Here is a 17,056-nt window from a genome sequence, read left to right on the forward strand (position 1 = left end):
GTAAACAATATTAAAATGGATATTTGTTATTTCCTATTAGTACATGTGAAGGGTTTTTCTCATCATTATGTTTTTTTAGGCAGTAGGCTTCTTTCTACACGCCATTTCTTCCCTGATTATCTCTATAAATACCAATTTCTGTTCAAAACCCTTCAAGCCATTCCATTCACTTCATCATTTCTGCTTATTCAGATTTTAGGTAGCTCTCAAAACTTTTAAGCTGCTATTTCTCAAGTTGTGTCCATTCAGAGTTTAATCACTTACATAAACTGTTTGTTATACATTTATTGTTTCTGTTTTTACATGGATCCAATTTTTATTTATTAGCATTATGTATGCTGAGAGGTCTAACCTGTGTTTATTGCTTTGTTTCCCTCCTTTGTTGTCACTTTAATGGTCCTTCATTTCACACCTTATAAGCTGTCGAAATAAATAGAATGAGTTTTAGACAGAAAATATATATCAACATATACAGTGTGATATGTGTTCAGCATTTGTGACTACTCTTTTATACACTTTTTGGCAGGAGATATTATTAAAAGTTTTATATAAAAATAGTGTTTCATTACCTATATTTGTAGCTTTCATTTTAGGGCCTCCCTCATGCATTGCTAATGGGGTATAAGATACCTGCAGAACAGTGTAAAAGAGTGTTAAATAATAGCTTTGTATCAGTTGTTGAAGTCATTACCTATATATGTAGCTTTCATTTTAGGACCTCCTTCATGCATTGCTGATGGATTATAAGATATCTGCAGAACAGTGGAAAAGAGTGTTAAATAATAGGAACAATTGCTGAGTTGTTGAAGTCATTATATATGGCTGTATTTGAAGCATTTTTTTGTCTTTTTACCGGTTTACTTGTGAAATAATGGCTCAATTCATTACATGTGTTAACAATCTCAGCAAGTCAATCACCAATTCAACAATCAAAGTCAGGTGTGTTCGGGCTTATCAAGGTTTACCCGAAGATAAGAATGATAAAAGCTTAGAATGTGTGTTTCATGACTCGAAGGTATATATTCATTAATGCAGAATATGCAAGCTAACAGATTCTATTTTTTGAACTATAGTTAAGAACTGATGGTGTTCTTTATAACATAAATCTTTGTTCTGATTTTCAGGGTACTAGAATTCAAGCTACATTTCCAAATAGTTTGGTCCAAAACTTTGGAAGTAAACTCAGGGAATGAGGGATTTTTTGTATTAAAAATTTCTTTGTCAGACCTAATACACTCAGAAACAAAGCATCAAATCACCAATTTAGATTGCTAATGAATGTCAAGACAGAGATGGTTGAGGTTAATGATCATAGGTTTTTGAGAGAAATGTTTGCCTTCAAGCCCTTTGCTGAAATATCACAATATGAAAATGTTGATGATTCATCCTTCTTTGGTATGATTTTATTGCTCCTTACATTTACTTTAGTGTACTTCTTCAATTTACTTGCCACTGATTATTGAATTGAGTTTCAATCTACTTAATTTTGAATCAAATTGCAACTGTATATTCCTCTTAATTTCTGTAACAGTTGTTAACTTATTGTGTTATGCTTTCTGAAAGTTAATGCAATTGATATCTGTAGTGGATTGACTGTTATGCTGAAATTTATTGTTCATTTTGTGTAGTGGATTTAGCCTCAAATCTGCAAGTTGGAAGAAATGTTGATTAAGTTTTCATATTTGTAATTTCTGTTTGTTAGATGTCATTGGTGTGATAACCGGACCTGGTAGAGTGATCTCTCAATCTAAGTATAGATTGATTGAGATTGAGATTTCTGATGAGAAGTAAGTTCATTTCTGGGCCTGGTATTCACATTTTATATTGTACATATGTTAAACTAACTAAGTGTATATCTTCTTTAACAGCCATAACAAACTATTTTGTACAATTTGGGAATCAAATGTGGACTTATATCTGGATCAGTTGAAGAAGAGTGAAGGGACAATTCCAATTGTTATTATTCAGTTTTGCAAGCGCAATCTATTTAGAGGTTCTTTATATTTCAGGTCTTTTGTACTCTTTTTTTATTTGTCATTAAGTGATTGTGTTTTAGGTGAAATTCACATTTCTACACATTTTCAAGCTTCTAAGGTTGTCATAAATAAATGCTGATGTTAAAGAAGTTACAGAATTTAGGATGAGGTATTCATTATCCATAATTTGATTTTCAAGTCAAATGTCTAGGACACCAATTTTTGTTTATTCCTACTGATTTGTATTCACATATTACTCAGTTTATCTAAATGTAATTTTATTTTATTTAGGATAAGGGATGATAGCAGATTTGTTCAGCAAGTTTCTGTCATTGAAGGAGGACACAGGCTTGGGGGTGAGTATGATGATCTACAATTGAAGTCCCTTGAGGATTTATCTTGCCTAGAGGTATTGAATAAGTTTCACATCTCTGTCTTTTATTGGTCTCATTTATCTTTAGTTTTATGTGTAACTTTTCAATAGTTTATTTCTTTTTGTGATTCACAGGAAGGTTCATGTTGGGTATTTGGCAAAATTGATTCAGTTGAGTGCCACTATGGTGAATGGTATTTTTTGGCTTGTAAGACATGTGTTAAGAAGGTCAGAGAGGTTGATAACAAGTTCAATTGTTCTGGATGTACAAAAACCCATACTTATGCTGTTAAAAGGTTTGATACTTTGTCTCTGATAGTTTAGATTATAACTGAAATGTAGTTAAGTAATTTGTATGTATTCTTTTATCTTATTCAGGTTCAAGTTTGTGGTGAATGTTGTTGATCATACTAGCAATGCATCTTTGTTATTGTGGGATAGGGAAGGCACCCAATTGTTAGGGAGAAATGTGACTGATTTCTTAGGAAATGGTGGTCAGGTTTGTATGTCTAAACACTGTAATTTGCTTTCTTTTTCTATCATGGAGAGTTCTAATGTAATTTAAAATTTATTTCAGCAGGTTGCTCCTAATAATTCTATTCCTTCACTTATTGAAGAGATACTTGTGGGTCAAAACGTGTTGTTTAAACTTCAGTTGAAAAACCATATTGAATATTACAGAAGTTACCCTTTCACTGTCAACAAAGTGTGTAATATCTCTGAAGTAGTTGATAGGTATACTCCTAAAGACTTGGGTGAACAGATCTTTAACTTTGAACCTAAGTTATCTGATCTACTTTTTGGAGCTGATCTTGCTGAGGTATTTAAATTATAATATTATTCAGCAGTTGTACACCTTTCTGCATTTTTTAAAAGTTGTGTGGAATGTTTTTTTCTGAATTCTTTTTACTTATTGGTGTCTCAGAAGCCCTATGGTACAAGTGATCTGGCCATTCTTGATAATGATGATAGCAGTGAGTTTTCTGTTGGAGGCTCTCAATTAAATTTTGGAGTTGATGTTGCTGAGGTATTTCTGTATATATTATAGCTATATTGTTTATTTTGTAATTAGTTATCATATTTTGTAATTGTAATTATTTATCATATTTTCCTTTGAATATAGGGTTCTCAGAAAGTGTTTGTTACACCTGATCTTTCCACCGTTTGTAATGAGAAACATAAAGGATGGGGTGTTGAAGGCTCTGCGAAGCGATGCTTGGATTTAGATTTTGACTGTTGTGATGATGCTGATGAAGTTCAGATGAAGAAGAAAGACAAAATTGCTGGTTCTAATTAGATGGGCAGGCTGTTTTGGTGTCTATGAACTGCTGTGTTTTTTACTTAGCATTTTAAAACAATTGTCGGTCTGTTTTTTGTGTTGGTTATGGATATTATCTCTGAAATTGACAATTTTTGATGCTGTTAGGGCATGTTTTTGTTTTCCATGTTGTGAAGTTAGTAATATGAGATCTTCAGACTGAATTTTGAATTTTCAGCTATCCCAACATTTTATATGCAAGTTTTTACTTTATTGTTCTGTTTTTCCTCTTATTAGGTTATAGGGTTTAGTGTTATTGTTCTGTTTTTAATGTTTGACAATGTTTAAGGATGAAATATATCATAAAGCTCAGTAAAAGAGTTTTACTAATTTAATAAACATACCTGCAATTTTTTTCATGCCTTACATACATTAGTTCATAAAATTAAGTAAAGTTTATTAATCTTAGAGGCAATTATTCTGATTCATTTTAGTTATACATATATTACTGTAACATTTATACTGTAAACCAATATTAGCTTCAAAAAGGAGATAGACTAACCTGTATAACACTGGAAGTCTTGTGGGATTGTCTGAAAGGTCTTCTTGGTTATATGACATAGCAAAGGTAGCAAAAAGGAGATAGACTCAACAGGACTTGCATTTGAAAACACAATAGTATGTTAGATAATATAATTTTGAGAGGTTGAGGAAAAGTAATCTATGTCTAACAAGGTAGGACAAACCTATAATCTTCCCCCACTTCAAACTTCAAGCATATAACCAAGAAAGTGTGTAGCAAATTCTCATTTCATGCAAAAGGTGCTTCTGCCAGATAAAGACCACAACATTGTAGAATTTTAAAAGTGAATATAAGTGATTAATAAGTGTAGAATAAATGAATAAGTGTAAGTAAAGTTTCCCTCCCACTACTCTAACAGGTGCTTCAAGGCCATCCCCGTTTCTTTCTCTATGTTCTTGCGTACAAAAAATTAATAGTAAACAGTGAATAAAGGTTGAGTTATCTTTCATCAAATTGGTGTCATTATTTGTAGGACTGAGTTTATTTAGTTTAATCAGCATTCAGTAGCAGATATATGTCAAAGGAACATGAACTTTTATCTTGGATTTATTGTGGATTAATCAAACACAATGAAAATAGAATGCAGACTGATATTATAATTTTTGTCAAAGAGAAAGGAGACTGATATTGTACACACTGCAGTCAGCATTAATGCATTAAACTGATAGGTTAATCTTGATGTTGATATATGTAAAGTTAAAGTCCTAATTCCAAGCAAATTCTATATTTTGAACATAACAAGCATAATTATTGGCACATTATCATGGATTTGTTATTAAAAGCTGTCTGATTAAGTGTTTAACTTGATTTAATCTGATACTCCATATTTTTTCTTAAATTCCTATTCTTCTACTCCAGATTCTTTCTTAATGTCCTAATCTTTGACTCCATATTTTTTGTTAGAGAAACTTTTCTGGTCTTTATCCTTTTAATTTCTGAAATAACAATTTAAATAATATGTGTTTGTGGGATAATCTGAAAGGTCTTCTTGGTATATGTGAATTTTTTATTCCTTTAAATATGCAGTTCTCCAGAGATTAGTATATCCTTACTATACTCTGAAGATTCTTATATCTCCAAAGATAAGTTGTTATTACCTGCTCTGTCATTCAAGTTGAGAATCTTATTGAATGAAGAAGTTAAAAAGGTCAGCTATACTTAAAAGTTCTGCTCTTCAACAGATTACAACTCCAACATCAGGTAAAACATATAACTCTTACTCTTCTGAAATTTTCCCTAAAGCTCTATGATTTTTTTTGTTTAATTCATTTAGTACATGTACCTTTTGTATTACATCCTAACATTTATTCCACCTGTATAAAAATGAAGAAGAGCCTTTGCTATGCAATGATTTGGGAAATATTATGCAGAAACAGATTGTGGACTTTTATTGTTAGTAGTTGGATCCAGTAGCCAAATCAAGCAATTCTGTTTATCTGTAATGGCAAAAAATAAACTTTGAAATTTATTCACTATGGTGATGCTCCAGGTTCAATTATTTGTCTATTTCTGCCTTCTAATCGTTTGTGTCCAACGATTACAGATGTGTTTTGGCCATTTGTGTCAAACAATCTGTGACAACATCTAAGTCTGTAGCTGCATTCAGATGTGGGCTTCTTTGATTGCTTCTAAGCATGCATTTCCAATCAGATATAGGGTTCTTTTGTAGGTTCTAAACATGCATTTGCAGTGATCTTCTAACCTAATCAAGCAACATACAGTGAATGGAAATATTAGATTACATACTTTGTGAAATTTGTGTTACCTTTTTAGAATTGGATTGCTCGGTTTTGGTGAGGAAACTGTGATTCCCTTCTGATCCATTATCCAAGTGATGAGCGAGTATGTCCTGGACACTATCGTCTGGAATTAGGTTTCGATTTTGAGGCTTCCATTTTTTCTCAGTCTGTGGGTTAGGGTTTTGAGGTATTTGATTATGGGAATCGATTGAGGGATCGATGCTTATGGTTTAGGGGAGGCCGAGCTAGAAATATATTAAGATTGACGGTAAGCAGAACCTGAGACATTCGAATTAGCCGTGTATGGAGTCGCTTCGCCGGAGACGGAGTCGATTCGCCGTTCATAGGCCGCGACGTAGGTGGAGTAACAGGGAGATGGATTGGTCGGCTGTTTCATCGGGAAGTAGGGAGTCTTGATTCTCAAACCCTAGATGCTTAGGTATTATTATTGTGCCTCCATAATTTGGGCTAATTCAGTTGGGCTTCTGTTTTAAATTTTAGGGGCCCAATTTTATGCTTCTAATTGTTAGGGGTGTTTGGGCCCTGAAATTAAAAATGATAGTGATGGGTTGGATTAAATTAACATTGATTAGATGGATTAATATTTCATTAACATTGCTTGAAATTTAGAAAATTGGGCTAAATTGCAAATAACTATGACAAATGATTGAAGTTATTTAACAATCAAATAATTTAGTTTCATATTTAGAAACGACTTTATTTATAATTCGCTCCCATTTTGTCAACGAATCGAGTTCTATAATAAAATTTGTTATTCTAAGAATTATCTATCCTTGGTCCAAATTTATTAATTGTTTTTTATAAAACAATTATTACAAACTCTTCGAATTCTCTAAAAGAGTGAAAAAACAATTCCATTGTGATTATTTAGTATTATTTTGCCCTTTTTTTAGACTTTATTCTGCCTTTTATTAGACTTTTTATTTTTGAGTTGATAGTATTATTATGCCTTTTATTAGACTTTGTATTTTTACTTTCTGACAATATGCATAGAAGTGGGAAATTGTTATATAGACAAAAATATAATGAATACATAGAGAATAATTGTTTACATTTTCTGAAGTGAAAGCATAATTCCAATTGTATGCCCTTACTTATTTGTTTTGCGAAGATGTTAATTTGTACTATTGTTTAAAGTATGAAAGAATACTTTTGGTAAAAGTAATCTTTTAAATTTATTAACAATGTATTGTATTTCTTTTAATTTGGATAGTAATACTCAAATCATATATTTTGGACTAATGTGATTCAAATTTTGCTCTATATTTTGTAGCTGTTGTGTGTGGATCACTTGAAAGTCCTATTGTTATAAGTGATGATGTGCTTGATGAACGCAATCAGTCTATTGTTAATGACAGATCTTTCGGTTCATCTTATGTTAATCAAGATGGAGGTATGTTTTATCGTATCTTGGTTACTGACTTAATTTTCTAATTTTGTATTTTCCTGATTATATATGTCAAATTGTATATGTGAATAGTTTATGCTTTACTAATTTTTTGTATAGAATTTTGGGATATTGGCGATCCTTCGTATATGTGTTCACATTGTGGAGCATTATTTTGGTACGAGGAACGTCTTGGCAAACCCAATAAGGCCACAAATCCAAGATATTCGGGTTGTTGTATGAATGGGAATGTTGAGATTCCTAAGTTGACTTTTCCACATGACATTTTGCACCAATTAATGTTCTCTAATGACGCCAAAAGCAGTCATCGTTCATATAATTCGATGTTTGGTTTTACCTCTATGGGAGGTAAAGTTGACAATAGTGTTAACACTGGTGGTGGTCCCCCTGTTTTTCGTTTACACGGGCAAAATTACCACTTAATTGGTAGTTTACTACCATTAGACGGTTGTGAGCCGAAGTTTGCCCAGTTATATGTGTATGATACAGACAACGAGATTAATTACAGAATAATGTCTGTGAGGTAATTAAGTTTTCATTAGCTAACAAATTAAATATATATTTAGTTTTGTTAAAAAATAAATATAGTATTTTTTATTGTACAGGCAAAGGGATGCAGTGAATAACCTTCATTTAGAGATTGTCAGTGATTTGCAACATATGTTGGATGAAAATAATGCGTTAGTGAAGTCTTTTCGTATGGCCAAAGAAAAGATTAGACATGAAAATCAACCCAATGTAAGTTTGAGGTTGCTTGGTAAGAGAGGTAGGGATGGAAGAACCTATAACCTACCGTCCGTTTCTGAGGTTGCTGTGCTTGTCGTTGGTGATTTCGATGAAGCTTTGGGTGACAGAGATATTGTTGTTGTAAAGAAGTCAGGGCAATTGCAGCGCATTAGTGAACTGCATCCTTCTTATCTTCCACTCCAGTATCCACTTTTGTTTCCTTATGGGGAGGATGGTTATAGAGAAGATATTGGATTTTCTAAAAATTGTTCTTCTTCATCGACCCATAGAAAAAGTATTAGTCCTAAAGAATTTTTTTCCTTCCGCTTACATGAAAGAATTTCTGAGTATTCTATTCTTTTATTTGGAAGGCGATTGTTTCAACAGTTTGTCGTTGATGCATACACGATGATTGAGACTGGACGTCTTACTTTTGTACGAACCCATCAAAAAAGGTTGCGGGCTGAATTGTATAGTGGTCTGGCGGAAGCTGTTCTTCGTGGTGAGACAGATGGTTCAAGGCATGGGAAACGAATTATCTTGCCTTCCAGTTTTGTTGGTGGAGCTCGATATATGGTTCAGAATTATCAAGATGCGATGACGATCTGTAGGTGGATTGGGTACCCAAATTTGTTTATTACCTTTACGTGCAATCCTAAATGGCCAGAGATATGTCGATATCTTGCATCTAAGGGCTTGAAATCAGATGATAGTCCTGATATTATTTGTAGAATCTTTAAAGTCAAGTTGGATAATTTGATAAGAGATCTTAAGAGTAAAAAAATATTTGGAGCTGTGAAAGCAGGTATTTTTAAAGACCTTGCTTTCAAATATTTTTTAAAGTTGTTTTCGAATAAGTAATTTAGTAAAATTATTTTCTGCAGTTGTGTACACAGTTGAGTTTCAGAAATGTGGATTGCCCCATGCTCATATTTTGTTGTTTTTAAGCAATGAGGACAAACAGCCTAAGCCTCGACGCATTGATGAGATTATTTCAGCTGAACTTCCCGACCAAGTAGCTGATCCTCACTATTATGAGTATGTGAAAGAATACATGATGCATGGGCCGTGTGGTGTCGTTCGAAAATCTTCTCCTTGCATGGTCAATGGACGTTGTTCCAAATATTTTCCCAAAAAATATCTCGCGGTCACAAGCATTGATGAAGATGGCTATCCTGCTTACAGACGTAGAGATAATGGTCGTGTTGTTGTGAAGGATGGTGTGCCCCTAGATAATAGATATGTTGTTCCACACAATCGTTATCTTCTTATGAAGTATGGCGGTCATGTCAACGTTGAGTGGTGCAACCAGTCGTAATCTATTAAGTATTTGTTTAAGTATATAAATAAGGGTTATGGTCGTGTGACAACTTCTTTTTTCCAATCTGGTGCGGATGGTGCTGAACGATGTACTGATGAAGTAAGTTTGTACTACGATTGTAGGTATATATCGTCTTGTGAAGCTGCTTGGAGAATATTTGGATTTGAAATTCAATACAAAGATCCTCCTGTTGAAAGATTGAGTTTTCATCTTCCAGATCAACAACATGTCATATTTGATGAAGCAGCTGACTTGGATACTATTTTGAATCGTAAGACAATTCATGAAAGTAAGTTCTTGGCTTGGATGGAAGCAAATAAGATATATTCTCAAGGTAGGGACCTCACTTATGGTGAATTTCCTACGAAATTTGTATGGAAGAAGAATCACTGGGAACCTAGGAAACAAAGATATTCTATTGGAAGGTTGTTTTATGTTGCTCCTGGTTCTGGTGATATGTATTATCTCAGATGTTTGTTAAATATTGTTAAAGGAGCTTCTTCCTATGAAGACATCAGATGTGTTAATGGCGTTCAGTATGCTACATTTAGAGATGCTTGTTTTGCTTTAGGGTTGTTGGATGATGATAAGGATATGTTCATGGAATTGTGGAGGCTTCTTTTTGGGCTTCAGCTCACTCTTTGAGATTGCTGTATGTGAGTTTGTTAACATCAGAATCTATTTCACGCCCGAATTTTATTTGGCAAAGTTGTTGGAAACAGTTGTCCGAAGATGTTCTTTATAGCCGTCGAAAATTAACAAATAATCCTGGTAAGCTATTTTTTAATTATTTTCGTTGCACTTTTGTTATGTTATTTATTATTAATTTTAATTGACAAGTTGACAATAATTCTATCAATGTATTTGTAATTACTATAGGTTTGATCTTGAGTGAGGATGAAATTCAGAATTTTGCGTTGGCAGAAATAGAGAAATTGCTGCAGAATCTTGGCAAAACTTTGCGTGATTTCCATGGTTTGCCGTATCCTGATATTCAGTATTTTGAATCATGTGAAAATAGACTGATTATTGATGAGTTGTGTTATGATCGCGTTGTTTTAGCAAGTGAATATTCGGAATGTATTTCCAAATTCACCGACGAGCAACTTTGTGTGCATGACACTATAATGTCGTCTGTGTATTCTAATGATGGAGGAATATTTTTTGTTTACGGGTATGGAGGTACTGGGAAAACTTTCATTTGGAGAGCATTGTCTGCAGGGATTCGTTCGAAGGGCGATATTGTTTTAAATGTGGCGTCAAGTGGCATAGCATCTTTATTATTGCCGGGTGGTAGAACGGCCCATTCTCGGTTTAAAATTCCCATTATTGTGAATGAAGATTCTATGTGCAATATTAAACCAGGTAGTGCACTTGCTGAGTTGATTGTGAGAGCAAAGCTTTTTATATGGGATGAAGCTCCAATGATTCATAAACATTGCATAGAAGCCGTGGATAGAACTTTAAGAGATATTATGCGTGTATCTGATCAATTAAACATGAACAAGCCTTTTGGTGGAAAAACGGTTGTTTTCGGTGGTGACTTTAGACAAATTTTGCCTGTTGTTCCTAAAGGCAGTCGTCAAGATGTTGTGAATGCTACTATTAACTCATCTTATATTTGGAAGAGTTGCACAGTTGTAAGGCTGACAAAAAATATGAGGCTTTTGAATGTGGAAAATGTTGATGAAGCCTCCAAATTGAAGGAATTTTCCTCTTGGGTTGCTTCTATTGGCGATGGTGTTGTTGGTGGTCCAAATGATGGGGAAGTGAGTATTCAACTTCCTGCTGACATTGTTTTGTCAAATTCTGGTGATCCTCTTAGAACCATTGTTTCAAATGTCTATCATTCTTACATGATTCCTGAAGAATTGATTAGCTGTTTGCATGGCCATGCTATACTTGCTCCTACATTAGAGGTAGTTGATAAGGTTAACCAATTCATGATTTCTTTGGATCAGTCTCCAGGTCGTGTTTACTTAAGTTCTGATAGTATTTCAAAATCTGATTTCACATCAAATGGTCTCGCTGAGATACATTCTGTGGAGTTCTTGAACAGTTTGAAGTGTTCTGGTACTCCTAACCATGAATTGTTGTTGAAAGTTGGTACACCAGTGATGTTGTTGAGGAACATAGACCTGTCAAATGGGTTGTGTAATGGCACAAGATTGATAATTACACGATTAGGCGATTATGTGTTAGAAGGACGGGTATTGGGTGGCCATAATATTGGCCATAAAGTGTTGATTCCTCGAATGTCCCTAATACCGTCTGATCCGAGATTGCCTTTCAAGTTCCAAAGAAGACAGTTTCCTTTGACTGTGTCGTATGCAATGACCATTAACAAGAGTCAGGGTCAATCGCTCTCTCATGTTGGATTGTTTTTGAGAAAACCTGTTTTCAATCATGGACAGCTGTATGTTGCTATATCAAGAGTCACAAGTCGTGAAGGTTTGAAGATTTTGGTGTGTAAAGATGAACAAGGTGAAGGCTATGGTGATTCTACTGTTAACATTGTTTATAAAGAAGTTCTTCAAAACTTATGAACCTTGAATTTTTGTTGTATTAGTAAGTTTCTATTTAAGAATATTGCGTTTTGTAATGAACTTATTTTACTATTGTCTTACGTATAATGTATGTATATAAGTATCATTATCTCATCCTTATTATGTATTATATTTTGTTTGTTCATCTCATATCTGCATTTCAAATGCATAACAATTTTGTGGTATGTATAAAGAGACACTTATGTATTTCTCTGGATATTTATGATGTGTTTTTTTTACAAACAACAAATTCTCTGTTTGCAAGCATAACAATACAAAAGTTAATCATGTGAATTTTTTTAGTTCATTTATCTTAGAACCTTTTACAAGTTTCATGGCCCGTGCATAACACGGGTGGTAAAACTAGTTTTGATAAAATTAACACTTCATTAATCACAAATTAAAAATATAAAGTTTTAATAAAAAATAAAAATATAAAGTTTCAAATTAAAAACATTTTATATTTATGTAATCATGTTGAACATTTAATTTTCTGGTTTAACATTCCTAATACCTCTTTCAATACCAAACTTAGAAAATATGAAGTGCACACTAATACCAAATTGGAGTAAAAACAATTCAATTTAGACATTTTATTTTGTATCATGTTAGTGTCTGTACAGCAGTATTGACTATTGAGTATGCAATTAGAATCCAAGAAAATCATACAAGCATAAGCAACAAGAATTAAGATTATATAGACTCTTAAAACCAAAATATGTTAATTAATAAGCTTTTGCATTAGCTTTATTTCCTGAAATTATTCCAGCCTCAAAATTGAAAACACTCTAAAATAAATACCATATCTCACTCAGTATGGATCATCTCTAGGTTTATCGAGAGTCTTTAACTTTTTTCGCCTCGCCCTCGGAAACAAGAGCTGCTGAATCTGTTTATCTGCAGCACACTCTGAAGTCGCCTACAGAACAAAATCAATGTCGTTGCAATTGGGTAGTTTGATCTATCGTGAAGAAACAAGGATGTAACGTAGAATGAAGAGCTTCACAAGAATATGCTTAAGGTGCTTACTGACCCGGGTTTTGAAGGAAAAACGATGTGTCCGTACTTCTGTTCCTGAAAACACTCTAACATCCATGCCGAGGCTGTCAACTCCAATTAGATTTGCAACCTACAAAATGGTGACTGGATTAGACAATCTGAGTTGTTATGTACACCATCTGCTCCGGTGGTGAAGTGTAGAACCTATAGCGCAACCACCAAATTCTAGAATCTCAGGGGAGTTTCTAAAACTCCGTCAGTTCTGTAATATGAATGAATTTAGGAGGAATAGTTGTTGGTATGTACGGCACTAACCTCAACATATAGCCCTTTCTTTTTGCAAAGTGCTTTAAGAGCAACACTGCACCTTGTTCCGGTCTGAACAAATCGCTCTAGAATGGATGGGTTTGAGTGCACAAGAATGTCAGGCTCGGCATACTGAAAATCCTGAACACCAATCATTGACTGCAAAAGAACCATGACAGAAGTAGGAAACCAATGTTATACCGCTCAAGTATGCTCATTCCACGCGGATAACGAGAAAAACTTTTTGAACAAAAACAAGAATTGAATCTAACTAAGGCTAAAGTGAATTGAGAGTGTACAAAAACTCATAACCAATCCTCATCAATAATCCGGAAAGTGTGTATAGTATACATACCTGAATACCGTAGACCGAGAATAGTTCAATCTTTGCGATGTCCAATCTATAGATGGTTGACCTACCACATCTTCCATCATCCTTTGTACTGTAGCTCCTGATATCTTCATCTGAGAAAACCAGCTTCAGAGAAATCAAAAGGCAGAATAAAGCTGGCGACCTAACTATGTAACATCAAAATGAGATGCCAAATAAAAAGAGGAGAAAAAGGCAAGACAGAAATAAAGTGCACTTGTTGTAACATAATCATATTAAGACCGGAAAAGGGATTAGAGGAAAAGAAAAAAAGGGCTAGATCCGACGGGATTGGGAAATACGCTACACAGATCAGTTACCTTTGCAGTCTGAGGTGTCACTATCACTTTCTTCATCATGGAAGAGACGTCGGAGGTAAAACTCTTCATCTATGAAAGTAGGCTTGAGAAACCCCCATACAGCAACACCATTGGATGGGCGATCCATCTTTTTAGTATGTTCAACATTAATAGCCTACAATGGTGCAGAAACAACAGAAAAATGGTTTAACATATAAATCACAGATCTTAAAAGTACCTGAAACATTTTGTGTTGTATTAAACTGAAAAACCTTTGACAAGCACTTGGCAAAGTAAACTGGATGCGTCCAGTTGGAATTCTCAGACATCCCCCAATCGTTCCAAATGCCAGCCTTATTAGGTTCATCTACCTGGTTTAGACAAAAAGTATGTTGTCTAAAAGAGTGGAATAGCAAGCCAAAGGACAATAATAAAATGTGCGATAGAACTTTTTCTCACTTCAAAGTAGTCATCAGCAAACAAATCATCATCTCCACTATCAAAGTCCAAGATGTCATCTAAAAGATCCATTTTCCTGCTCTCGTAGTATGAGATGTCCATTCCAATTAAAGCGGTCTAAGGGCATACAAATTGATATATTGTCAGGACATAATATATACAGAAGAAGGGGTTTTTTCAAATGCATTTGATTAAGATATGTTTATACTTGGTGAAAATGGACAAACCCCTTTAATTTCCAGAAATCAATTGGAATTTCAGTAATGACAGTGTGACATCAGTAAATGTTTCTGATTGAACTTTCACCAAATTCTCTCTTCATCTCCATATTAAGAAGTGATATAACTCTATATCTTTCAAAAGTATATAACAATTAACAGTGAATTATGGTTTCAACACAAAAAGAGTAATATCATCTACAGTTTCCCAACTAAGACAAATATGGGATAAGGAATAGAGCTAAAGTGCAGCATTAAAATCTCACCACAGGATTACTAGCTCCATGATCTTGCAAGATGTTTTGACTGTCATGAACCTCAAAAAATATATCTGAAGATAAGTGGAAAGCACTTTAAGGAAATGACTATAGGTATAAAAAACGAAGCATATTAAAAGATTGTCAGACTCTATAAATGGGAGAGCCAAACCTCCAAAGTCATCAATAACGTAGTCGAATTCAGCCCACGAGATTTGTTCATGTGGCTCATAGTGCACACTACTAGGGAATATCAACAATGCCTTGCTGTTAGCCTAAGCAAAGAACCGAAATTACATGATATAATACAAGATCCTGACTAAATAAATGAGCATACTTCGTACATGTTAAAATTATAACACTGGATATCTGACTTGAAGCTTAAATATATCATATATTAATGAGAAAACCTCGACGGCAGTCCTGGCAATCTCAGCAGATGTAGGCATTGCATCACGAGCACGCCCATTATCTCTCAACTCCTCAAGTGGATGATAACTGGTAGCATAACTAGATGAATCAGGGACTGAATCTGAATAATCAGCAGCTACTGAAACTTGTGAAACACAAATATCACGCCCCTGAAGCGACCAGTGAAACTGAGCACTCCCAAAGATATGGTCCCTTCTGAAACAGAAAATTTTAGTTGTTTCATCAGAACTAAATCCAAAGGAGGAATTTTAGCTGGATCTACAAAGATGGAAACAATGAGAACTTCTATGTTTCTTCAATTAATAGCAGGAAATAATTATCATTGTTATGTTACCTGTCCCATTAGTTGGCAAGTCCGCAAAACTATCTTACAAATTCAGTAAGCATATACCCCGATCTCTACTCTTACAAAGTAAAACAGGAGTTGCATGAATTTTTTCACTATAGTATTGTAATTTTCCTGTTTTTTAAAGTATTTGGCATTCTAACATCATACTTACATGCCTAAAAACAATTTGAATTCGAAACCCTCGTATTCCCCTAGCAGTTCAATTTTTATTCGAAAAAGAGAAAGCAGCAAAAGTAATATTACAGAAGCAGGGCACACTTGTACACAGAGTGTAAACAGGTGAAGATGGTGGCAACTGAAGAAATGTAACAAGGCTGCACCTCAAGCCTGAATACTGAGAAACTCTTTGAAGCTCAAACGGTGTCTTAATCGAACTGCAAGATAATCCATGTGACATTGAGCAGATCATGGGTTCAACATGACATCTCAGGCAGTTGGAGCATCCTAGATGAGGGAAACGCAGTAAGAATCAAGAAAATTATGATTCAGAAGCCATTCAAAGATTCACATATTAATGATGAAATCGTAGAAGCATCAAATCTACCTTCAAGAACTCAATGAAGTTTCACATCAACAGTAGCTAGTAAATCAAATTACATGACAAAGCCTTACTATGGTGTGAAACATTTGTTTCACTTTTTCTCTTTATCCCTCTTTTATTAACACTAATGCATAGCTTGATTAAGGGCATGGACAATAAGCAACAGAAACAATCAGACATTTCTTTGCACCAACCAATAACAGATTTAGTTTAAACATATGCCTCACAACCACAAAATTGGGCGAAAGGGAACTGAGCCATCAGGAATTGAGCCTTAATTGAAAACTTCAACATTTTTTAACTCAATTAAAAAGCCAATTGCTTTAATTTCTCGAAAGGGAAAAGAAAAAAGGAAGAAACTTGGCGATGAGATAAGAAGAGCGAAAAGAGGCAAGAAGTTAGTAAAAACGGAATTGGGAAAAGAAGAATTGAGGTAGAGCAGAATTACCAAGCGAGAAAGAAAATGAGGATGGTGGTGGTGCAGTTGAAACCAGCATCGATCTATTGATAATTTGATGAGAGGAGAGTTGTGGCAGCCGCAAATTACTAAATAGAATGGGGCAGGCGTATGTTGGAGATGTCGCTGTCTTACCTTGTTTGGCACTTCTAACTTGCAATTACTTCCACTGACTGCTGCTGCTGCAATTACATAAGATAACTTTAATGGCCGAGTTCTGTGTGTGTCTGTGTTCTTGGGTGTGAGAGAGATAAAGCGACCTTTGACTTGCACGTGCCTAATCTTGATAAATACTCCCTCCATCCCATCACATGCGATGGATTTATGTTGGATAGATTTATTTTGGATACGGTATTTAAGAAGAGTGATCCTAAATGGCCATAATGTGGCCGGCCATAAAAAGTTAACTTAGTCCATT

At 34.4% G+C, this 17,056-nt stretch overlaps 2 protein-coding genes across 4 annotated transcripts; one reads left to right on the top strand and one right to left on the bottom strand.

The window, feature by feature from the left end:
* Positions 1–1,292: 1,292 nt before the first annotated feature.
* Positions 1,293–11,951, top strand: LOC121774901. The gene is made up of 15 exons (XM_042171804.1): positions 1,293–1,395; positions 1,703–1,787; positions 1,869–2,009; positions 2,268–2,385; positions 2,485–2,645; positions 2,728–2,848; positions 2,930–3,169; positions 3,275–3,376; positions 3,473–3,635; positions 7,224–7,343; positions 7,458–7,881; positions 7,964–8,889; positions 8,969–9,398; positions 9,528–9,877; positions 10,285–11,951. The coding sequence occupies exons 1-15, from the start codon at positions 1,293–1,295 to the stop codon at positions 11,949–11,951; spliced, it is 5,151 nt and encodes a 1,716-aa protein (XP_042027738.1).
* A 674-nt stretch (positions 11,952–12,625) lies between these two features.
* Positions 12,626–16,917, bottom strand: LOC121762132 (uncharacterized protein At3g49140-like). Of its 3 annotated transcripts, XM_042157925.1 has the most exons (13): positions 16,774–16,910; positions 16,630–16,682; positions 15,961–16,084; positions 15,270–15,486; positions 15,032–15,134; positions 14,869–14,933; positions 14,385–14,501; positions 14,198–14,296; positions 13,947–14,100; positions 13,612–13,721; positions 13,266–13,415; positions 12,985–13,080; positions 12,626–12,870 (listed from the first exon to the last, which is right to left on the bottom strand). In XM_042157925.1, the coding sequence occupies exons 2-13, from the start codon at positions 16,676–16,678 to the stop codon at positions 12,763–12,765; spliced, it is 1,392 nt and encodes a 463-aa protein (XP_042013859.1). In that variant the 5' UTR covers positions 16,679–16,682; positions 16,774–16,910; the 3' UTR covers positions 12,626–12,762. The 3 variants fall into 3 exon arrangements, with proteins under 3 accessions (XP_042013859.1, XP_042013868.1, XP_042013854.1); XM_042157934.1 differs by lacking the exon at positions 16,630–16,682 and having other exon boundaries at positions 16,774–16,917; XM_042157920.1 differs by having other exon boundaries at positions 16,630–16,913.
* Positions 16,918–17,056: the final 139 nt, after the last annotated feature.

Source organism: Salvia splendens, chromosome 2, assembly GCF_004379255.2.
Source record: "Salvia splendens isolate huo1 chromosome 2, SspV2, whole genome shotgun sequence".
In the NCBI taxonomy this organism is placed as follows: domain Eukaryota; kingdom Viridiplantae; phylum Streptophyta; class Magnoliopsida; order Lamiales; family Lamiaceae; genus Salvia; species Salvia splendens.

What these genes read in the sequence shown, in the direction of transcription:
- LOC121774901 (XM_042171804.1), top strand. Translation starts at nt 1,293, where the DNA reads ATGGTTGAGGTTAATGATCATAGGTTTTTGAGAGAAATGTTTGCCTTC. An exon ending in AGAGGTTCTTTATATTTCAG is followed by an intron (nt 2,010 to 2,267) that starts GTCTTTTGTACT and finishes TATTTTATTTAG; the next exon opens with GATAAGGGATGATAGCAGAT. An exon ending in TTGGAGTTGATGTTGCTGAG is followed by an intron (nt 3,377 to 3,472) that starts GTATTTCTGTAT and finishes CTTTGAATATAG; the next exon opens with GGTTCTCAGAAAGTGTTTGT.
- LOC121762132 (XM_042157920.1), bottom strand. Translation starts at nt 16,678, where the DNA reads ATGCTGGTTTCAACTGCACCACCACCATCCTCATTTTCTTTCTCGCTT. An exon ending in TTGCCAAGTGCTTGTCAAAG is followed by an intron (nt 14,101 to 14,197) that starts GTTTTTCAGTTT and finishes GCACCATTGTAG; the next exon opens with GCTATTAATGTTGAACATAC. An exon ending in AGAAAGGGCTATATGTTGAG is followed by an intron (nt 13,081 to 13,265) that starts GTTAGTGCCGTA and finishes ACCATTTTGTAG; the next exon opens with GTTGCAAATCTAATTGGAGT.